At 44.6% G+C, this 24,464-nt stretch overlaps 1 protein-coding gene across 1 annotated transcript in view; it reads left to right on the top strand.

Annotated features, from left to right (window-relative positions):
• Positions 1–2,161: 2,161 nt before the first annotated feature.
• The window catches only part of LRMDA (leucine rich melanocyte differentiation associated), a 1,120,905-nt gene continuing 1,098,602 nt past the window's right edge, over positions 2,162–24,464 (top strand). Inside the window, exons 1-2 of the mRNA XM_073019038.1 lie at positions 2,162–2,306; positions 8,606–8,706. Coding sequence (XP_072875139.1) covers positions 2,277–2,306; positions 8,606–8,706 — 131 coding nt within the window. The 5' untranslated portion in view covers positions 2,162–2,276. The remainder of the gene's footprint in view (positions 2,307–8,605; positions 8,707–24,464) is intronic.

Here is a 24,464-nt window from a genome sequence, read left to right as displayed (position 1 = left end):
TCTAGAAACCAGAAAATGGGCCCTCACCACACACCAAATCGTGGGTGCCGTGATCTTCAGCTTCCCAGCCTCTAGAACTGTGAAAAATAAATTTCTATTGTTTATAAGCACTTAGTTTATGGCATTTTGGTATAGCAGCCCTAGTAGACTAAGACAACTACTTTGCTCAAGAACTTTCAATAACTCCCTGTTGTTACAGTTTACAGTTCCAACACTAAAGCCCCCTTCCAACAGAGCTATCGTGATCTTAATTTTTGTGATTTCTGCACATGATCCTTCCCCACACCACCAACTGGCCTTCTTGATGTGTTCACAGAGCAGAGACAGCAGTGGGTGGGGAAGCATTTCCAGCCCACACTAACAGCTTCTGCGAAACCAATCAGAGGACGGGAGAGCTGGGACACGTGGCTGAAGAGGTAAGAATTGATGGGATTATAAGAGATCTTCAGGGACATACTAGAGATTCTGAACTGTATTAATTATTAGTTGATTAGGAGCCATTGAAAGATTTTAGGTAGGATCAAATTGGGCTTTTAAAATGGTTGCCCTGGGGCTATGTGGAGGAGGCAATAGTAGTGAGAGGGTGTGGAAAGGGGGAAAGATACCTGCCCACTGTGGTGACATTGGTAGTGTCTGCCGAACAGCCTATGCTCAAGACGACCCAGCTGTGTATGGAGGCAGGGGGATGGATGAGATGACCTTCAGTAACTCCCTTCTGGTCGGGGAAGTGAGAGCCGTTCTCTAATCTCATCTTTGAGTCGGCTTGGGCCTGTTTCCATAAGTCCTCTTCTATCTGTCAAAGCCCTTCTAGGAAAGCTGAGCTGAAAGGCAGTTGCGGAGGGCAGAGTGCTGGCTGGGCCTGGGCTCACTTCCTCCTTTTCAGGCAGGAAAAGCAGACAAAAGTGGACAATGGACCAGAGAGGGCGCGTCCAGCAGAGAAGGAGGGAGGAGGCGGGGGAGCTGGTCCTTGGGCCAGCAGGCCTGGGAAGGTTCCCTTTGATCCCCTTATCTCTGGAGGGTAAGCTTTCTTTTTTGGCCTGCAGGACCTTTTGTTGCAGCATTTCCTGGAATCCCCCAAAGTAAACACAGTCAAGACTGCATTCTTACTGCTCCACTCTTCTGAGTCTGCTCCTCCCAGCTGAGAGAGGGGCAGGAAGGTCAACCCTCCGAGATCAACACTGCTCATTAAAAGGCTGACAAGGGCCCACCTAACAATGTGTTAGGACCAGGGCTGTCTGAGAGACGATGCCAGTTAAGGCTGGGGTGGCTCTTAGCTGCAGCAGGAGTGGAAGATGACAACCAGTTGATATCTGGTAGCTTTGTGCATGATGGGGTTGGAGGCAAGAATAGGCAAGGAGAAAATTTGGATCCTTTCAGAGAAAAACAGGCATGGGTTTAGGGATTTACCTGCCCACCGGGCCTACTTTCATCCAGACAGGAGGCCCATGGCCAGCTCTTCCAGATGGGGTGGGTGGGGAACAGCGCGAATGACCCCACTGATGACTTGAAGCCTCACAAATCTCTTTCCCTCTGAGGAGCAGGAGAAGAAAAGCCTGAAACTTGGGGTCACCAGCCAATTATCCTTCCCCAGGGTTTATTATTGTCAACTCTTAGAGGCCACAGGGAAAGGATAGGGTGGTCTTAACTAAGCCCACGTTTTATTTATAGGGAAATTCAACCCCCCCAATCCCCCTCCCCTCCTACAAATGGAAACTCCGCCCCACCAGGAGTCCTTCAACCTTCTAACTTACCAGCTTTGGTGGGGAGGGGAGTTCAGCCAAGAGGCCCCTGCTCGCTGCCGTTGAGGGCCCTTATGTAACACAGCTTGCGAAATGCAGGGAAGGCCCGGCTGGCTACAGCTCAGCTAACGGCTCAGAAGGGGCGCCCCTGATACGAATCCCCCCACCTCAGGCCTGGCCCAGACTAACGCGATAAAGTTGTGGGCATGGAGTGTTGGGCACTGGGACACCCGGGGGAGGGAGGGGCGCGGGGAGTCGGGGTCAGGCCGCCGTCGGGGCGCCGGGCGCTGCGGGCCACCTGTTGCAGCGGGAGGCCAGGGCTCACCTGCGCGGGGGCCGGGCTGAGGGGCGGCGGCGGCGGCGCGCGGCGGAGCTGAGGTCCCCGCGGCCGGCCCGCGCCTCCGGCTTCCGCTGGGTCAGCTGACTGCCCAGTGCGGAACTGTGCGCCCGCCGCGCTCCCCTGCCGCGCTCCCCGCTGCCGCCGCCGCCGCCGCGCCCCCGCGCTCCGTGCCGCGCGCCCGCCGCGTCCTGGCAGCCATGGCCGGGCTCGTGGTCAGTGGAACTCAAGTAAGTCCCGGCCAGCCCCGCCTCCGCCCGGGGCGCAGTCCGCGTGGGGAGGAACAGCGGCGCACAGGGGTTCCCCAGGGCCTAGACACCCCTGTCCCCGCCTCAGGGGGCTGCGTCTGCAGGCGGTGAGCGTCAGGTGCTCAGGTTCGCCCTAGTGGGGCGAGTACAGACCCCGTTTCGGGCCTGGCACACACCCTGGCTCTGCGGGAAGAACACCCCCAAGGTCCCCCGTGCCCCCCACTTCCCTCTGCCCTTAGCGCCTCACTGAGCAGGCCCAGCGGACACCGTGCTGACGGCCCCCGGTACTTTTGGGGGCCCACAGAAAATGTTCCAATTTCATAATCCGAATTTTTAAAACTTTTGGTCAAATAATCGATTTTGATAAATCACACTGATATAGTCATCTTTATACCAATGCAGTTGTAATATATAAATTTACTTATTTGTAAATAGAGGAAGGGGTTTATGTAGGCAAAAGTGTCTAGGGGTACCCAAAGTCCCAGCACATCCCTGGAGATGAGGGTGCTGGTGGGCCCTGCGCTGAATGGGCTACGCCATAGCCAAAGGCTGATGGAAGGCTACCGACCTCCAGTTCTGTTTCCACACTCGATTTCTTGAACAGGAGTCTGTGACGAATGGCAACGCGCCAGTTTCAACCCTGGGTGCCAGACACCCAGACTTACATGCTTTTAGCGCTGTAGTGAAGCCTCAGGTGTTCATGGCTGGAGGGATGAACCCAGCAACGCCGGGACCAGGTGTCTTTCTTACCTGCTGAAAAAGCCAGTTCTCTGTCTTTAACCTCTTCTCTTCTCTGATGAAGCCAGAGCCCTCTTACTTCCCACCTTTCCCTGCACACCCTGGAGAAATAGTTCTGAGTTTTTGAAGCTCTCCTCTTGGATTGCCTAAGGCAGGTAGTGTCAGGCACAATTGGATTTTGAGATTACTTTGGGCTGAAGGGAATGATTCTTCCTTAGAGGAGGTTCTAGGGGTTTTTACAGCTCCTACAGATGCAGTGAGGGCCATCTGTGCTGCCCATTAAACTAGCCGCTGCCTGTTTTCTTTTTTTCCAGAGTCCTGTCATTTCATCAGGTACACATGTTTATTGAGTGCCTACTGTATGCCAGGCACCATGCCAGGTGTTGTTGGAAATAAGCCTTTCCTTTGTCTCTGTACACCCCTCCCCATTTAACATTTTTGTTGCTTAGGAATACTGGCTCTGTCCCTTGACCCACAGCCTGGGAGGAGAGAGCTGGAGAAAGACCAGAGTTCGGAAGTGAGCTACCAGCTTGCGGACAGGCTAAAAATGACCGGTCTTGTTCAGCCATCGGGGAAAGAGGTTTTTTGTTTTGTTTTGTTTTGTTTTTTCTGGGAGTTACTATGACTGCCTGGAGGGAGGGGCTGGACAAGAGGGCCTCTTCCTTCTCTTGGAGTATCTACCTAAGAAGAAGGGTTCTCCACCCCCCAGACCCTAGGTCTCTGTGTTTTCAGATGTGGTATTCTCCCGGTGTACCTTGCTACAAGTTCAGGGGGCTGAGCACTTTCCTGTGCTTCCTTTCCCTTTGCTCTTCCTGCGTTTCCTAGATTTGATTTTTCCTGCAACACCTGTTCTTAGCCTAGTCCACACAGCCCAAGGGCATTCATGGAAGTGTGGGTGAAGCATTTTAGGCCCTTGGGGACTGTTTTACTAGACCAAGTTGCCTGGGGGGGAGCTAAGAAGGTAGGTTGGGAAAATGCCCCTGGAGAGTCTTAGTGCCCCATTTCCCAAACTGCCCAGGTTAGTGGATTTGAGTGCCTGGCCCCGGAGGGTTGTGTGTGTGTGTGTGTGTGTTTTTTTTTTTCTGACATTCTGCTCCCAGTGATTTCTAATGGCTGCCATTTTAAGAGGTAGCACCTTGAATGTGGGTAGCATGGAATAGTACTTGTCAGACTTTAGTAGATCCTTCTTAAAGGGAGGGAAATAAAAGCCGCAAAACTTCCCATGAGCCCATCGTGTGAATATAGTTTTTATTACAGTGTTACTCAAATATAAAAACATAAAGCCAGATACAAATTTCCCGTATCCAGAGACCTATAAATCCCAAATAAAGGGATGGTTTAAGTGCAAAGAAAAAAAACCCTATACAATTAAACAATTTAATGAGATGAATGCTGCTTGGCTTGAAGTTAGGTCACTGCTTTTAAGGCCACTGTGGGCTGACTGCTGTGGAGCTGGTTTTTAGGAGCTCCACAAGCCTATGATGCCACATGCCTGGGGATGTTGCAGTCTTCCTGTTGCTTTTCTCTGTAAAAATCTTTTCATTTGCCATGGGTCTGACTTCATTTGGCTTCTCTTGGCTTGAATGCATCATTTATGTTCATCATTAAGTCATTTCTCTTTCTCTAGCTTAGACAACTTAATACGATTGTAGACACAAATACAAACTTGGAATTTAGGCACTGAAATCTTGTGCCCAAGAGATACTGGACTAATGAATCCCTTCTGTGGGGAGAGTGGTCTCATTCAACAGCTGTTTAACAGAGTGGCCACTGGGTGCCAAGGACTTTTAATATGTTAGCTCATCGCATTCCTGTAAGTACAATAGGGACAATAATATGCATGGGGCTGATTCATAAGGCTTGAATAGATAACAAGCACATGATAGGCATTTAATACATGTTGGTTTTTACATTATTCTTAACACCTTTGGAGGAGTTAGTGTTAGTCCAATTGCAGAAGAGGAAACAGAGACTCGAAGATGGTGACTTATCCGTGACAACACAGCTAGCAGTGGCAGTACTGGGAATCAGATTTCTACCTATGGTTGTTTCTACTCCAACAGCTTCCAGTACCACACATACACGTATTTATTTATGAATGAATGATAAGGGCTTGCTCTGTTGCCTGGGCTGACATGCAGTGGCGCAATCATAGCTCACTGCACCCTTGAACTCCTGAGCTCGAGCTGTCTTCCTGCCTCAGCCTCCTGAGTAGCTGGGAATACGAGTGTGCATCACTGTGCCCAGCTCAGTATTACAAATTTAAAATAGAGGATCTCTCACCCCTGGCTAGGGGCAGGCATCATAAAATAATCTCCTCAACATCTGACTGTTGACAAACTCATCTCCAGAAATGCCCTGGGAGCCAGAAAGTCCCAAAGCAAAGTGAAACCTGCAGTCTTCTATGGTTTGGTCATTTTCTGCAGCTTTAGCTTGGAGGGATTGGGTGTGCACGTGGATGGGGACCCCTTCCAGACTCTCCTTTTCCTTTCCAGTTTCTTCTCCATAGGGATCTTTAACTTGTTATATTTTCATTTGCCTGGTAATGGTGTCCCTTTCTGTTATTCCACACAGGGTGGAAGTCTTAGGGTACAAATTATAGAAAATAGAGAAATTATAAGTTCGAATCTTTGTTCCTCAATGCAGTCTAAATCAAGGTAATTGACTAAATACAGTGGTGTTCTGATTATGCTCTTGCTTCTGTGCCATTTAAGATATATTAATCTCTGTATCCCATCTCCCTTTTGCTGAAGAAGCAAACTATTTTTGGTTTGGCTCTTCTGGCCTTGCATCTTACATTAGGTGGTCCTGTGCTCTAAGAAGCTTCCTGACATCCTGAGAGGTAATAATGTCTTCCCTCAGAAGCTCTTCTTAAGTCTTTTTTCTAGCTTCAAGTGTTGCTTGCAATATCTGGCAGTGACTGCTTGCTGCTTTTAAGCCTTTTCCAGCCGATTTGAGCCCTTCAGCCTGGTCGGCTTAACTCACATCTCTAAAAGCTTCTACTTTACCACGGGGGTTATCTAAGCATGCAGATTACTTACCAAGTTGGTTCTCATGCTAAACTTTTGAGACTTGGTCTTCACATTTGAGAACAATGAGAACAACTTGTATTTTTCTTAGTCTTCCTGGGATGTCATATAGTTAAGACCATGTAATGAAACAAGCTGCTGACAGTCTCATCAGATGTTGTGAGTGATCCAAATGCTTTGTGGTGATAGCTCTCCTTGGTGCTCCTGTTTCCTTTGAATGGAACTCCTACAGAAGAAAAAGGGAAGCAAATATCCCTCTCTTTTCCCAGGCTCTAACACTCTTCTTGGGACCTCAGTGTAGCACCATGGGAGAAGTTCTTGCCCTTTCAGCTCAGAAGACTCATTTTGAAGCCAAAACATGATGATAGATGCACCATTGGCATTTGCTGATCAAGAAAACTCATGTCTGCCTGGCATGGTGGCTTGTACCTGCAATTCCAGCTATTTTGGGAGGCTGAGGTGGGGGGATTGCTTGAGTTCAGAGTTTGAGATCAGCCTGAGCAACACAGCGAAACCCCATCTCTTAAAGAGAAATCTGAAACCCACATGTGGATTTGTAAACACTCTATGGCTCCCAAGTTGGAAGTCCTTATTTATGGCATAGGACTTGATCTGGGCTCTGTCACTAAGAAGCTGTATTGTGCTGGGCAGGCCTCTGGAGTCTTAGTTTCCTTGTATAAAACATAAGAAGTTTTGACAAACTGGGTCTCTATTAGATTTAGTCCTTGGCCATTCTAAGAGGAAAGAACTCAGTTTCTACATCTAAAACTCAATGTCTCTACTATATATATCACAGAGATCTTGACTGATAATATGTACAAGGTAGTGGTGCAGGCTGGGGTGAATGGGATGGATTTTCTGGTGAGTGCCATGGACCTGGGGTTCACTGTGAATGTACAATACAGAAGAAGCTGCTGATTAAGCAGAGGTCCTGAGGGAGATCGAAGTCCCCAGATGGACTAGAGCCTTATAGCCACAGTCTCTCTTTGGTGTATGATTTCTCTCTCCGCTTGGAAGCAGAACTTAATTTATTACACAAAGAACTGTGAAGAAAGATGGACCCCAGGTAGAAAGAGGAGAGACTGCTAGATTGAACTTAGAGTCTTTTATTTTTTAGCCTATATCTTCTTGAGTCAAAATTACTTTATTGGAGTCAGCTGTTTTTCTGTTCTTTCTCCTTATTTTCTCTCCTAGAATGAAGTTACTGAAGGAGAGTGGATATAGGATATTGTATTGTCAGCAGTTTGTCCTCAGTGGATAGGAGAAGGTTGAGAGGTGACTGGAGATGTTGAGGGTGTCAGGGTTCAGTGTAGCTTATATGAGGTTGAACCATGTAAAAGAGCTATTTTGTGGTTCTAAAATGGATATTCGTAGCTCACATGGTTGAACCTAATATCTGAGGATGTAAGATAGTCACCGTAGTCTTGTTTCCCATGAGGAAACAACCTCCTGGGGAATCTCTTTCTCATTCTAAGAGATCTTTGTCTGTATACGTGGAAGAATGTGATTTGTAGGGAAACCAGAAGAAGGTTGTAGCTGTGTGTTGGGCTTGGATTTCGAGCTGGGGGTTGAGCATGTTGTACTTTAGGGAAACAGCATGCATTGTGGCCCATTGGTCAGCTCAGCCCCATGGGTTTATTTTATGGTTTGGGGATTAGTTGCCAGTCTGTCCACAGAGTGCTGTCTGTAAAAATGGGTTCCAAAAACTGGGTGATTAGGGTAGTGAGAAAGCCCACTGACCTTCTCACAGGCATCAGTTCTGGAATCAGTTCAGTTCAGCCTTTTAATATTTGGGCACATACAGGTACTTAATAATAAATAATCTGTAATAGATAGAAGAATGCCCAGGGAAACAACTTTGTGCACAGAGTGGGATTGGCTGCCAAAGGGCCTCTGGAGGAGGGACATTCAGGAGCCCCAGGCACACATTGTTGCCCTGTGGCCTTCAAATCAGCTTTTTTTGGGTGGGGAGGGCATTTTGTACATGGTGGCAATTGGATGGGATTGGTGGTCTGGGAAGGTTTTCTTTTCCAACCCTGTTTGTTCCAGCACCCTGAAGGTTGAATGCTGGCAAGTGCATCTGCTGTGTGTTTGATGAGGTGATGTGCATACCAGGGTACTGGGGAACAGTGGAGGAGAGGGAGAAGAAGGGGCAGAGGAGCAGCTGTTGCAAAAGCCCCTGAGTGAGAGGGCGATTGTTGCAGTTATATCAACGTGCCCTAATATTCAGGTTTCTTTTGGACACCTGAATCTGGCCAATTTTAGTCCAATTTCCATTGTCTTGGGATTAGTCTCCATCATGTTAACTGCACCAGGAAAGGGGAGCTGTTGGTGGTGTCCTTGGAGCCCCCAAAGCTGATTTGATCAGGGAAACAGTCACAAATGTGGCCTTTTTGTGTGTGAGAAACTTGCGTTTCAAGTTGCAGAAGCAATCATTGGATCAATAATTTCCGGATTGGGAGCAGATGGGTGATTTCCATTTGCCACATTGTTTCTGTTCCATTTAATTTCCAGGTGTCCTACATAGGCCAGGACTGCAGAGAAATTCCAGAGCACCTTGGCAGGGACTGTGGACATTTCGCAAAGAGGCTTGATCTGAGCTTTAACCTTCTGAGGTATGTAACCTTCACAAGATGTAGGCCAGGCCTGGGAGGTCCAGTCCTCCTGGGTACTTTAGGGCTGGCAGATGAAAGTCAAATGTTCCAACTCCACATAGGGTGTCCTTTTATTCAGCAGAAGGCTCTGAGAGGTGTGGAATCATGCCCCAAAGGTTTGACTGTGTCCGGTGATTCCTTGGCTGTCTTTTTTTGTGCTGCTGAAGATGCCTAGGCAGCATGTTGAGCCTCATCCATTTCACACCAGTTCCTATGAGAGGGCCATCATATTTTCACTATGTTCTTTTCATTTCTCATGGATACCTGTGCAGACAGGTCAGAATACTCTTGGGGAAGGAATGAGATGGAGCCTGCAAGAGTGTTTTGGGGTGTCTAGGTGTGCTTTTTAAGGGTAAACACATGTCCCAAAACATTCGTCGAGTCACAGGTAGGGTGTGTGTATGTGTGTGTTTTCTTTCTTTTGCCTTTTTATGAATTGGAGCTTTAAATGTTTGTGATGATAATGTCTCCCAGATGGTGTTTCAAAGCAATTTAAACACTGTTGGTGTGGGGTGGGTGGGAGGGAAACTCTCTGACAACTGTTCAAGTCTTGGCAAAGGTAAGTGTGATCTTGTATATTATTCCAGTGGAGAATACAGGCAGTTATTTCCTTTCTCCCTAAAAGGTTATGCCTTGTGCCGAATTTGGGGGCTTGGAGGAGAGAAGTAAGAGGTACTTGGGAAGCAGGTGTCAGTGGGATAAGAGCAGGGGTCAGGCAGGGCGATCGCTTTTCTCCTAACAAGCTGGTGCCACCCAGGGCTTTTTCCTCAGTGCCCTCCTTGAGAGCTGTGCTGCCCTCTGAGTGGGACAGACTGTCCTGGGGTCAAAGGAGAGATGAGGAACCTGAATTCCATTCCAGGGCCCAGGCACTTTCCTGCTTCTAGGCCTCAGAGTCTTCATTTCCCACTGCTGAATCTGGATACTTGGGAATTATAAATTTGAGGGAAACTGAACACAACTCAGGGCAATAAGGCACAAGAGGTAAAAGAGGATTTGTTTGAGGTCGGCCAGTGGAACTCCTCCGATGCTGCTCGGGAGTACGCGGCCACACAGAGCTGCGCTGTCTCCAGGAAAGGGGCACCGTGAGGGTTGTGGTGGATGGAGAGTGGCCGCTGTCTCTGTATTCTTCCTTACTCCCAAAGGGTTTTTGTGCATCTGGGGAGAGGTGGAAACTGACAAGTTGTAAAGTAGTACACAGCGATGAGAGGAAGCCAAATAAATACATGCTGACTCTAGAGAAATGAAGGATTTTTTTTTGAGATACCTTTTTCTGAGCACTTTTTTTGAGTGCTCCAGCTTCCCAGAGCAGACTCAGGCAAAAGGCTCCCTTTCCTGGGCATGGAAGGAGTTCCTCCTGTGTGACCGGCCTCCAGGGGCTCAGGGCACTGGGGCTCGGGGTTGTGGTTGCCCTGAGTAGTTAGTGGGAGCCGGATGTGGGTTTGAGGAGGCTGGGCCCCATGAGGGAGCATCAGTGTATGTGGGTCATGGGACTGGGCTATCAGGTCTGAGGAAACACAACCATCTTTGTGGTGTCCAGGGGCCCCGCCTTTCTTTGGGAGAGGAGGGACTGGACCTTGGGAGGTGTGTATGTGGGGCAAGAAGGGGCTGTTGGCTCTGAGGGGCTGGATCTATATGGATTTATTATAGGAAATGACACATCCTAGATGCAGGAAAATTTAGTAAGGGGGTGGCTGAAGAGTGGATTCAGAAGGAGAACACCAAAGATTTGTATTTTCCTTTGTTGAGAGGAGACACATTTCTGTAGTGTTGAGTTTGAGTTGGTTTCACATCTGGTAGGAGCCTGTTCTTGTCCGTGTTGTCATCAGTGTGTGAGCTCCACACTGGATTGTAGCTGAGTTTGGGCAGGGATGAGCAGTGGAGGGGTGAGGTCTAATGTTCAGAAAAAGTTTGTGTTTAGGGACTTGGTTATGCTGGAGACAGTTGCAGACCAGAATGGAGAAAAGCACTCCTGACTTGAGTTGGGTGTGCTTGGGAGTGGATCACCTTTGATCTTCTTTATTTACCTAATTGGAGGGAGGAGCAGGGGAGGCAACACTATTTCTCTGGGGTGTTAGAGGAAGATTTGAGCTTATTTGGGCACTGGTCTCTATCTTTGCCTTCAACTGAATCGACATCTAAGATGTTTTAGATGCTTAGCTAATTCCTCTTAAAAAGAATAAGCAGAGGCTGGGCGTAGTGACTCACGCCTATAATCCCAGCAGTTTGGGAGGCCAAGGCGGGCAAATCACCTGAGGTCATGAGTTCAAGACCAGCTTTGCCAACGTGGTGAAACCCCGTCTCTACTAAAAATACAAAAAATTAGCTGAGCGTGGTGGCGGATGCCTGTAATCCCAGCTACTTGAGAGGCTGAGGCAGAAGAATTGCTTGAACCTGGGAGGTGGAGTTTGCAGTGAACTGAGATCACACCATTGTACTCTAGCCTGGCCAGCAGGAGTGAAACTCTGTCTTGAAAGAGAGAGGGGGGGGGGAGAGAGAGAGAGAGAGAAAGAGAGAGAGAGAGAAAGAGAAAGAGAAAGAAAGAAAGAAGCAGGAGAGGGGAAAATAGGGAGAAGAGAAGAGACAGGAGATTCTAAACTTACCTTCCAAATGAGTGGGGATGGAGTGGATGACCCAAGCTCTCTAGGCTTCAGGGATCATGATATCCAAATGAAATATTGTAAATCCATATCCCATGTTCTGTAGAAAGTTTCTCCCTAGGCCCCTCTGTCCCTCACTATTTCCATGGGATTGTAGGGAGCATGTTTCCCAGTCAGGCTGCCCTGCACCCAGCACACTGCAGTCCCTGACCATATTTCGGCTCTGTTGTCTGCTATTTTTCCTCTTGAGCAGCCTGCCTGGCCCCACTTGGGATACCCCCTTCATTTTTCCAAAGCCCAACACCACGTTATTACATATTGACTTGTACTGCTAGCTGAAGGTGTAGTGAAGAGGGTTGGGTGGTAATTGTGGCACACAGCAGGACATAAGGCTGGGATAGCACTGTTCCTGGACATTTTTGGGGTTCTGCTTGCCACAGAGAATTTCTCCCTGGCAGTGCCTCTAATTAGGGTCAGGCCTCCTGCATGTGACTAATGCCTCTTTCTCCCAGGCCCTTTCTCTCTTTTCCATGCCACTTACCATCTTTCCAGAGCTATCCTCAGAAGCACAAAATTCTTCCGTTGTTATATACAGAAAAATTAACCCTTTCCTCTCCTTCTAGAACATCTCTACAGGCCTTTTTTTTTAACCTCCAAAAGTCATATCAGGATATTGCCTGAAACAGAGCAGTACCTTGATAAATAAAAACTTTGCACTCCCCTAGGTTGCAAGATCAGCTGCAGTACATTTGTGTTTTAGGGCAAAGTTTACTTTTGGACAAGGAGTTCTGTTTATTCAGTTTTTAAATAGTTAATACATGCACATGGCACAACCTTTAGAAGGAGCAAACATGCAGTGAGAAGAAAGTCTCATTTACACCATGTCCTTTAGCCTCCCAGGTTCCCTTTGTAGAGCTACCTATTGTTATTCAGTTTTTGTGTCATCTTCCAGAGATATTCCATGCATATACTAACATGTGATTTTTAAATCTTTTCCCAACTTTATTGAGGCATAATTGACAGCTAAAAGTTGTATCTGTAGCATACAACATGATGTTCTGATATATGTGTACATTGTGAGATGATTACTGAGCTGAAGCTAATTAACATATCCCTTACCTCACACAGTTCCCTTTTTTGTATGAAGAGAACATGAATGATCTATTGTCTTAGCAGATTTCAAGTATACAATACAGTAATATTAACTATAGCCACCATGCTGTACATTACATTATGTTTAAGTTCTTAATCCATTTTGAGTTAATTTTTGCATATGATCTGAGAAAAGGGATCAATGTTTTGCATATGGTGTGAGATAAGAGATCAATTTTTTCTTCCACATATGGATATCCAGTTTTTCTAACACCATTTATTGAAGAGACTGTTCTTTCCCTTTTGTGTGTTCTTGGCACCTTTGTTGAAGATCAATTGACTGTCAATGCATAGATGTATTTCTGTGCTCTCTATTTTATTCCATTGGTCTATATGTCTGTTTTTATGTTAGTATGTATTGTTCTGATAATTACAGCATTGTAATATGTTTTGAAGTCAGGTAGTGTGATGCCTCTAGCTTTGTTCTTTTTGCTCAACATTGCTCTGTTTGGAGTCTTTTGTGTCACATGAATTTTAGGATTTTTTTTTCTATTTCTGTGAAAAATGCCATTGGAATTTTGATAAGGATTGCATTGAACCTGTTGATGGCTTTAGGTCGTATGGGATATCTTCCTTTATGTGTGTATCTTTCCATTTTTTTCATCAATGTTTTATAGTTTTCATTGTACAGATCTTTTACCTCTTTGGTTAATTTCTAGGAATAAATTTTATTCCTATAAAAATATTTTATTTTTTCATGTTATTGTAGATGTTGTAGATGGGATTAATTTTTTTGGATAATTCTTTGTTAGTGTATAGGCATGCAGCTGCTTTTTGTGTGTTGATTTTGTATCCTGCAACTTTACTGAATTTGTTTATTCTAGCAGTTTTTTGGTGTAGTCTTTACAGTTTTCTATGTATAAGATCATGTCATCTGCAAACAGAGACAGTTTTACTTCTTCCTTTCCAATTTACATGCCTCCTATTTCTTTTTTTGCCTAACTGCTCTTCTAGGACTTCTATTACCATACTGAATGGAAATGGTGAGAGTGGGCATCCTTATTCCTGATCTTAGAGGAAAAGTTTTCAGCTTGTTTCTGTTGAGTGTGATGTTAGCTCTGGGCTTGTCATATATGGCCTTTATTATGTTGAGGTAAATTCATTTTATACTTAATTTGTTGAGAGTTTTTATTATGAAAGGATGTTGAATTTTGTCAAATGCTTTTTCTGTTAATATGGTATCCTTTATTCTGTTAATGTGGTATATATACCATTAAATGTGGTACATCACATTTATTGATTGCATATACTAAACTATCCTTGCATTCCAGGGATAAATCCCACTTGATGATGGTGCATGATTCTTTTAATGTGCTGTTGAATTTGGTTTGCTGATTGTGTTGAGTGTTTTTGCTTGTATGTTCATTAGGGATATTGGCTTGTAGCTTTCTTGTAGTGTCCTTGTTTGGCTTTGGTATCAGGACAATGTTGGTCTTGTTAAATAAGTTTGAAAGTATTCCCTCCTCTCCAATTTTTTGTAAGTGTTCGAGAAGGATTGATGTTAGTTCTTTAAATGTTTGATAAAATTCACTAGTGAATTTTAGGTCCTGGACTTTTCTTTGTTGGGAGATTTTTGATTATTTATTTAATCTCCCTATTTGTTAATTGATCTGCTTGGGTGATTTTTTTTATGTGGCTGGATTTGTATTTACTGCCTGCCAAGATGTTAGTTAGAAGAAAGGCACCAGGTTTCAACCACTCATGTAAGGAACATCCCTCTTTGTTTTTTTTTTTTTAGTTTTTTTTTTTTTTTTTGAGATGGAGTCTCACTCTGTCACCCAGGCTGGAGTGCAGTGGTGCGCTCTCGGCTCACTGCAAGCTCTGCCTCCCAGGTTCACGCCATTATCCTGCCTCAGCCTCCCGAGTAGCTGGGACTACAGGTGCCCACCACCATGCCCAGCTAATTTTTTGTATATTTAGTAGAGACGGGGTTTCACCATGTTAGCCAGGATGGTTTCAATCTCTTGACCTCGTGATCTGCCTGCCTCAGTCTCCCAAAGTGCTGGGATTACAGGCGTAAGCCACCATGCCCAGCCTTGTCATTCATTCTTATCCATCCACAATCATCATTAATCTCATTCATAAAAGAGATAGTTCTGCTGATTCTACTACAACCACCTGTTTATGCTGGAAGGGAGGGTAGTTATGGATTTATAAGTTCTGGACTTTTGTTTGAAGTTACTGTACGTATTTTTTTCTTCCCATGATACTTCAAAGTCTTCTTTCCTGCATTAACTATGGCAAATCCACTTCTGTGTTAGTTGGATTGTCCAACAGTAAACTGGTGACCTCTCCATGTAGAAGGTCATGGATTTCAGGCTGTATTGTTTTTGTGACTCTTTCCTGGGGGAGAATTAAAGTTACTGGAGCCAGTGTGTACCCTGTCAGGTTAGAAATTGGAAACGGAAGCAAGAAAACAGGCCCAAATGAAATTTCTGGCTCCCTTAAAAGGCTCACACATTCCTTTCTTCTGCTCTTTCAGCCTGGATCTGATTCTTCCTGCTGTGATTGGCCGGGAACCAGGTCAGCCATAGTGACTGTGAACTGGATTGAGTTCTCTGGACTCAATTCTCAGGGTCAGGGTCTTGCCATCCACCCTGGAACGAGGATAGAGGGTTTAGGGAGCTGATCAGGTAACAGCCAGGAGGCATGACATTTTGTCCCTTGAAATTGAATGCATTAGTGAATGTGAGTCCAATGTCTACATCTGTGTGAAATTGTATTTAAGTTCTTTATTTCTGAAGATAATGTTTTTCTTATAAGAGTAACAGTAATTAATATAGAAATATTGGAAAAGCCAGAGAAAGTATGAAGGAAACCGTCTTCCTGTCAAGTCACTGATTATCTTACCAACCAGAAATCACCATTGTTATCATTGTATTGTCTTCCTAGTCTTTTACAATGCCAAATACTTTAAAAAATGATGCCATTGTTTACATTGTGTTGGAAGCATTTCCCCATCTCAATAAATACTTTACTGCTTTACAATGTTTTCTTGAGACAGGGTCTCACTCTGTCACCTAGGCTGGAATGCAGTGGAACGATCATGACTCACTGCAACCTCAACCTCCCAGGCTCAAACGATCCTCCCACCTCAGCCCCTTGAGTAGCTGGGACTATAGGTATGCACCACCATGCCCGGCTAATTTTGTTGTTGTTGTTAACTTTTGTAGAGGTGGGATCTCCCTATGTTTCCCAGGCTGGTCTTGAACTCCTGGGCTCAAGTGATCCTCTAACCTCAGCCAAAGTGCTGGGATTACAGGCGTGAGCCACCATGCCCAGCCTGTATCACAATTGTTAATGGTTTCTCAAGTCATTCCTTAGTGTTGGATGTTTAGTTGTTTTTTTCCCCCAAATTTCTACTATTATAAATAGCTCTAATATAAATATCTTTGTAATACTCATTAATGAGTATGTCTCTGATTAGTTGCTTTTACAGATTCCTAGACAAATTAGGGCAGCTTTGGTACAGATGTCGGATTACCCTCTGGAGAGGTGATACCAATTTCTCCTTCCAAGAGTGTTTGAATGTCCATGGTCCCAAATTCTTCCTTGAGCTTGTTTATATTTTACCTTTCCTTTGCTAATTAGTAAAGAGAATTATGTGTTTTAGCCAGTGTTGGTTCCTTAATCTGCTCAATGCAGAGAGGACATTTTAATGAACTGTTCCAGTTTTTTAGTTTCCCATCTCCCCTGATTGGGGCAGGGCAGAGTTCTCCTTGGTGGCCCCATTCCCCTGCCCCAGGGGCCCTGAGTGGGCTGCCTGCTTAGCTTGTTGAACACAGCGGCAGAGCAGAGCTCCCATGGCAAACAGTGATAAATATTCCCATGTCAACCTGGCAATAAAATCAAGAAGGTTTAATTGATCTATGGCAACGGGAAGCTTACGTTTTAAAGATTAAATTCTTTGCAGCTGCATCTTATTTAGCATCACTCTGATAAATGCTTGGGCTGGAGAATTGCTTAGGAGAAAATTTCTTAGGTAGAGCTTGCTTGTTGCTTCCTTGGCTTTGGCCAGGATGAGGGTAAAGGGCTTTGGAGTTTGGGAAACTTCAGAAAAGAAATAGCGGCCTTGCCCTTTCTCCCCTGCTGCAGGCAATGTGGCAGACACCTGGAGTACTGTCAGAGCTGCTTTGAGGACAGACACACCATACTTTCTGTGTCTCTGTTATGAACTGCTAGACAGAGCTGGGCTGTTAACTTGCTGCTTTGTTGAGAAGATGGGCAGTATAATGAAAAGAACCAAAGCTTTGGGTTGGACCATCCTGGTTTGAAATCCTGCTTCTGTCACTCACCTGTTGGTTAACTGACCTTGGGCTAATTGCAGAAATGTTGAGTGCTGTGTGTAATGTGCCTTCTAAATTACTTGGCATATAATAGGTCTTTAGTAAACATAGTTAGTGCTTAGAACATGGTGCTAGTGAGGCTAAGAGCCTGGGCTTGACCCTCCATGGGGGCCATTTCACTGTGGTTGTCATTGAGGCTCATCACAGATATTCAGGATTTCATCTTCTTCAACACATAATGTGTTTGCACATCTCAGCGTTCTTTGGTTTACCACTGGGCAGAATCTGTAAGAGCCAGTGAATGATTTGCCACTTCATCTTTTAGTAATATGATCATCAGTCTTGGGTTCTGACCGGAATTAGTATAACCATTTGCTTATCTATTGTGGACATAGATTTTGAATGATAAATAAATCTGTGTTATAAGATTTTTGGAGTTACTTGTTAATGCAGCATAACCTACACTTTCCTAACTAATATAAATACCTTAGCTTTCCAACTGTCCCTGATATTCCATAGGCTAAACCAGCTCACCTCATATATATTTTTTATCCCTGCCAGCTAGGAGCATATATTTGATCGTGTTCCAGTGGGACTGGGGAGAGAAAATTCCCCACCCAGACTCTCAGGAGAACAGTTCAAAGGACATGTTCTGTTGGTAGTGGGTCTTCATTAAATATTGGCTTTGCAGCCAAAGGCCTTATTCATATTTCTTTCCAACCCCAAATGTAGTGGTCTTATTTGGGAAACATGCTGATATTGGGGTAGGGGAGGCAACAGAGCTCATGTCTGTAAGCCTTGAGCAGAAGAGATGGTGGTAGAAAAGATAGGCTTTAGAAGATAAATTGTTAGTGAATTGTCAATGTAGTTCTAGGGCATTCATACATTCTGACTGATTCCTAGGAGGCAAGGTACTCTGTATGTTAGAACTGGTGTTCTCTTTAAACTGAGCAATGCAGTAAAAAAAATATTTTTGTTCTAAGAATATCACTGGCCATCCTGGTGTCTCCAGCTACCACCAGAACATACAATCAAAAGGTAAAGTGGAAAATGACTTGGTGGGTGATGTATAATGTCTCAGTTGTAACCAGCTTGGCCAATGTGGTGAAACCCCATCTCTACTAAAAATACAAAAATTAGCAGGGCATGGTGATGGGTGCTTATAATCCTAGCTACTTGGAAGGCTGAGGCAGGAGAATTCCTTGAACCTGGGAGGTGGAGGTTGCAGTGAGCCAAGATCACACCACTGCACACCAGCCTGGGCAACAAAGCAAGACTCCATCTAAAAAAAAAAAAGTTTCACTTAGAAGACTTTGATTCTCTTTATTTACACTTTCTGGAGTGACCTCCCTGCCTGTAGAAGCATCAAAATAGTCTTACTAGCTTGGGCAGGGTGGCACACACCTGTAACCCAGCACTTTGGGAGGCTCAGTTGAGCCCAGGTTGAAACCAGCCTGGGGAAAATAGCAAGACCCCATCTCTGCAAAAAATACACAAAATTAGCTGGGTGTGGTGGCATGCACCTGTAGTTTCAGCTACTTGGGAGGCTGAGGTGGGAGGATCGCTTGAGCCTGGAAGGTAGAGGATGCAGTGAGCTGTGTTTGTGCTACTGTACTCCAGCCTGGGTGACAGAGCAAGACCCAATCTCAACAACAAACAAACAAAAATCTGACTCAATAAGGGAGGGAAGAGCACTAAGGCAGCAGGTTTCAGGCCACTGTGAGGGTGGTTTTTGTGGCACTCCTTCCTGCCTAAGGCTTCCTGACTTCTTGGATTTCTACCCAGAGAAAATGATGCATTGTGCCACGGTAAGACTGGTCCAGGAGGTGGTGGGCAACTGGAGAGAGTTGCTAAGGTGCCACAGGACTTCCCTGAGGTTCACTTTCTTGAATGATGATGATCCCTGTAACTTACGATATGATTTAGAAAGTGCTTTCATAAACGTTGTCTCTATATTTCCTGCAGTGTTTGCCTCTAATATAAGACATTCCAAGACTTTTTGATAACGCATTTTATTTCCCCTCTCACCCATTTTGCTGTCCCAGAATCTTGGGGTTTATTTTCCTGTCTTGTAAAGTCTCTCTCTCTCCCTGAGCTGTTTGGAATTTGGGCCCCACTGCCCCACCCTCCCCCTCTGCCCTGCTTTCTGTTCTGAGGACATTATCGGGCATGTGAGTGGTGCTGCCTTCCACAGTGTTGGGGTGACTGTTAGGAGTAGTGGTGATTTGGGGGTGTTAGGAAAGAGACTGGAGAATTTAACCCTTTCAAACTTTCTACTTGCTAGACCTTCAAGTTCTCAACCAGGAAATTCTGCCCCTGTAGAGGGCATCTTGTTGTCACAGTGATGGGGATGGGCTCTAGTAGCATTTAGTGGGTGACGCCAGGGATGCCAAATGTCAGGGCATAGGACAGCTTTGGATGAAAGGAATCCTTCCTCCCTCATGCCAACTGCAGCCTGTTGAGAAAGACCTCTGGTGCCCTGTTGGAGATAGTTGGCAGAATGGTTCTCTTGATGAGCTTCATGATAAAGCAGACTTGCCAATAATACTGAAAGACTGGCTCTACTCTCCAAAGTAGTCGAGGGACAGAGAGTCAGACAGATGACATCAGAAGTCATGTTTAGGCTGGGCGCAGTGGCTCACGCCTATAATCCCAGCACTTTGTGATACTGAGGTGGGCAGATCACTTGAGGTCAGGAGTTCAAGACCAGCCTGGCCAACATGGTGAAACCCCATCTCTACTAAAAATACAAAACTTAGCCAGGCATGGTGGCATGTGCCTGTAATCCCAGCTACTCGAGAGGCTGAAGCAGGAGAATCGTTTGAACCCAGGAGGCGGAAGTTGCAGTGAGCCAAGATCGTGCCACTGTACTCCAGCCTGGGTGACAGAGTGAGACTCCATCTCAAAAAAAAGTCATGTTTATTTTCAGCCAACATTATCAAGTATGCACTACATGCTATGCCTGGGCAGAACACTTACATATGTTATCTCGTTTACTCCCAACAACATTTTGAGAATGGAGCTGTTCTTATCCACATTTTACAGATGAAACAACTGAGACCCAGAGTAGCAGAGTAATTGCCTGAGACCACCCTGATGGTTAAATGGGAGAGCTGGGATTAAATGGCCCCAGTGGTCTGACTTCAGCTTTATGGTTATCCTAAACTGCTTTTCAGGGTGTAAATCTTTTTTCTGTGTGTGGGAGAAGACAGCTACTGCCAAGCCTGTATTTACTTTTGGGGGTAGGGGGAAGTTTCCTTCTTCTTCTTTTTTTTTTTTTGAATCATTAAATGCCTGTGGAAGTCACTATACCAGGGTCTGAGTAGATTTTGTTGCTCTGAGTTCAAGACCCTGGAGGCCCTGGAGTCATATATATATAGCATTTCCTGCTCTCTCCCATTTCTGTAAAACCTTTCTGATTGGAAAGTTTGGCGAGGCAGGACCTCATGAGGCCTGGGAGGTGGGAGTTTTCCAGAGAACTTATCTTCTTTCTTCCTCTCCCTTGCTCTGTGAGGTGTGGTTCAGATCAAAGGTCGCAGCGGTGGGACAAATAGCTCAGCAACTGCTGACTGTGGTGCCAGCCTTGGGACTGGGGGACCTTGAGATAGACAACTGCATGCTTCAATTCTGAGTCTGAAGGGAAAAGAAGAGGTGCGTGGGGGTGTGTGTGTATTTGCACATGAACTCACTTGCGTGCACACACCCACCATCTGAAAGGCCTCTTTCCTCTCCTCAGGGACTGTAGTGTTGGTGATTTCAGCTGTTCCCTACTCCTTGATGATGAAAGGGGAGCGATTATGCTTTTTGCTGGGTGTCTGTGTTTAATTGCAGGGATATAATAACTACATATTCTGCCTGGCCGAGACTTTTCTAATAAAAGGTTTCTTCCATCCCAGCTGCTTTCTCTTCCCCTTCACACCCCCACCCCCGTCACTGCCCTAGCACAAGGTCACTTAGGGTTTTAAATGAGAGAGAGACACATACATGTTCAGGTTTCGCGTAGAGTTTTCTTTTTCTTTTTCTTTCTTTCTTTTTTTTTTTTAAAGCTCCTCCTCCAGACCCATCATTATGGAGATCAGCTACGTGCCCCCACTTCTGCACCACCTCCCCTAAGTTCCTTGCTGAGTTTATACAGAACCCAATTTTTCAGTCTCCTGGGTGTCTGCTTTTTCTCTGGTTCTGAAGAAACAAGAGACGGGTAGAACAGGGAAGACCAACAAAAGAGGTTTAAAAGAAAAAAAAATCACCAAACCATTCTTGAGATAAAGCAAGACTTATTAAAAACAATTGGAGGGAGGGCAGGAGAGGGGGTGTTAACCCCCACATGGCCCGTTTCCTGCAGCTGGAGAAGTGTTTTAAGAAAATGCACCATTGTTAAAACTTTCTTTTTCCTTGATGGATTTATTTATAAGGTAGAGAAATATTTTCCCCGTAATTGGGTAACTCTTAATAGTAGCAATTGCATATTTATCAGTGTGAGGGGCTGTTATTAATGTAACTGTCAGGCCCAAACACATTTCTGCATTAAATCCATTTAGTATGTGCATTATTCGGGCTCGAATGTCACCGGGACATCAAAGCCCCGTAGGCATGGAGAGCTCAGTGCCCTGCTGTGGCTGCCGAACAGGCCCTTGATCAATAAATGTAACATGTTAATGCAGAGCAAATAGAATAAAAGATTTCTTTGACAAGACATGAAAAATCACCTTGTGGCAGCTGGCATGTGATGCCGTTTCTGGGGAGACACTAGCAAAGTTGATCTGACAAGTAAAGAGGAGAGATGATGGTTGTAAGGTGCTTTTGTTTCAAACTTCTTTCTTGACCTGTCAGGTTTTGAAGGCGCCTCAATGGCTCTTTTTTGTCATGTGAAAATTGTAGTCTTAGGTAGTTATGAAGCAGTTATCTCTTCTCAAATTGTGAATGCTGCTGTTTAATTGATTCACTTAGCATTTGAAACTGTCACGCATTAATAATCGCGAAATCCTGTAGATACTGCGTGAGTGTGTCATGCTTAAATGTGTAGTTATCAGAAAATTAATATCCTTAATGAACCGGTGCTTTCAAACTAACATTGCATGAAATCTCTTTTGCCCTTTCATTTGCTGAAGCCACATCCGCCAGTTTGCCGAGAATCACCTCTCGACAGTTTGCTTTCTTGATGCCCGACAAATGCCAGCTTTGCTGTGGGTACATCGCGTGCTCAATGACAATAAATATAGTAATTATACTGGAGTTAGTAATTAACATAATTGTAGTCAATTACGACAAATACAGTGCAGAGCTAAATAAATGAGAGGGGAGAAATTAGCAAGCTAATTGATTTATCTTTACTTGGCTTTCTATTACAACTGGCAGGGCTGTTTTTCTTGGGGTAGGGGGAGAGGAGGGGAGAAAAATTCCCCACAAGGATTGTTTACAAATAACTGATTTTGTTTTGAAGTTGCTTTTGACTTATTACACTTCATCCCCCACCCTGCTTCTAAGGGGAAAAAAAGAAAAGAGAGAATTTAAATGCCAAGGGAACATTTTGTTAATTTAGCTACATCAAGCTGAATGCTGCAGCTAAGGCAAGGCAGGATTTAACTTTCGCTACGGCTTGAGGAGTTATAATTTTTTCTTCTCAGCTATTGCTCTGGTAAAAAAAAAAAAAAAAAAAAAAAAAAAAAGCATTTTTTGGTGTGTGTGTATGTGTGTCTTCTAAGTCTCCATCGGTGACATGGTGCTGTGCTGGATAGTACATTTGGGGGTTACATGTGCATGCTAATTTGCTCAATTCTGTGCCGTTGGCGTGGCGTAAGAAGTGGGCATGTTTTCCTTGGTTCAGTCCCACTTGGTCTTGTTATGCCTTTTTCCTTCGGTACCCAAGGAAGGGAAGGAGGAAAGAAGTGGCCAGTGTTGTTGGAGAGGTCAAGGGAGGGGCTCCAGTGTGGACCCCCTGCTCACTTCCTCCTTCACTACACTTCAGGATTTGCCTGGGGTCCTGGGCTGTCACACTCCTGAGGCTGCGTGGAAAGTTTTTGTTGGGGTCTCAATGCCCATTTATTTCGAGCTGGTTTATTCTGTGCTGCCTGGAGCTCTGGTTAATGGTGTTTATCGCACGTCTCTGTTCTTTGTTCACCCTTTTCAACGTGATTGCCGTTCGTGCTGCTCAGGGAGAAACTGCATGTTTTGAGACTTGGGGTCACATCATAGCCTTGTTTTTTCTTGCAAATTTTAGAACAGAATTTTTTTTTCCTTTGCTTCTTGACAAAAGATAAGGGCTAGTGGCCAGAGCCTTTTTTGGATTGGGTTTTAAAACCTCACGCTTGTCTTACCCAAGGTTAAAACTCAGTGATTTCAGGATATGACTTTTTAATTTTTTAAAAATGTATCTAGTATCCATTGTCAACCTTACCACTATGCTAGGTTATTCCTCCGAAAATTCAGCAATTTAGCAAAGCAAAGATTTGTTTAGCTCTTCTTCCTGGAGATTTCACTGGATAGGTTTCTAGCCTGACTTGAAGGGAGTTTGAGGCAGCAATTTTAATTCTGTATTGTGCATATATAATCCTTCATGACCTCATGCCAACTGCATTAAAAAAGCTGCCTGTATTGTATTTCATTGGGATGCACTTGGACACTGCTTAGTGTGGTCACTTGATTTGGAAGTCAATTTCTGATATGAAATATTTATATACAAGGAAGCATTTAAATTATTTAAAGTTTACAAGCATAATAGTCTTTCCGATGAAGTCTCAAATTATTTTAGTAAATGTGGGGATCTTTTGAGAGGAAAAGACTTGTATATTTGGCGTGGCTGGGTGGGGGTAATGATACCTGGAACTTCAGCCTCATTTAGTTTAATATGGGTCAAAGAGAAATCAGATTAGTCATATATGCAGCTTTGTTTACGCAAAAAAGATAAATTCCAGATATTATCATATACCTCCAACAGGGCATCCTTCTGTGAATGCCTTCAGAGACAGAGAGAGAAAATGTGTGAAGAAGAGCTCTGGCGGTTGACCTTTGTCCAAATGTGGCATTTATAGTAGTTTTGTCTCTGCCTGGAGTCTCTACCTAGCTGCCGGTTTCCTACTCTGTCTTTTCTTTTGAATTCATAGCAAACATGTGTGGGGAAAAACATAGGTTGATGGCAAAGGAAGCTTCTTTTCATTTTTATTCCTTTAAAATTAAAGTTGTGCTAATTGAAGCTAGCTTTAGTTTGTCCCTGTACTGCTTAAGAAATGAAAGCATGGGATCATTTAGATGTATTCTTTTCAAATAAAATGCTGTTTACAAAGGTGCCATTTTTTTCCCCAAGACTTTTCCATTTCACTTAGACATACAATCCTCTAGAGGTTTAAATATGTGAGTTTTGAGGTGCTTTGTTCCTCAAAAACCCTAATATGTTTTTTTCTTTTAATATTTGTTCTGCTTCAGCTCTGTTGATTGAACATATTAAAATGCATTTTGGGGGTTGGTGGAGCAGAAGGTGAGAGGGGATGGGGTGCATTAAGAGCTTTTGCTGACTTCTGAGGAGATGGGTGGTTGGGCATTGCCCACTCGCATGTCATATGTAGGGGTACAAAGTTGTGATCCCTTTCCTCACCCATCATAGGGGCCATGGCTGACACCTCTGTAACAAAATACACAACCTGTCTTATGCAAGAGAGAAGCATAACACATTTATTTAATCAAAGTTTTA

This window comes from Chlorocebus sabaeus, chromosome 9 (genome assembly GCF_047675955.1).
Source record: "Chlorocebus sabaeus isolate Y175 chromosome 9, mChlSab1.0.hap1, whole genome shotgun sequence".
Taxonomy (NCBI): domain Eukaryota; kingdom Metazoa; phylum Chordata; class Mammalia; order Primates; family Cercopithecidae; genus Chlorocebus; species Chlorocebus sabaeus.
The sequence above is the reverse complement of the archived record's forward strand: the minus strand, read 5'-3'. Positions and strand labels throughout refer to the sequence as shown.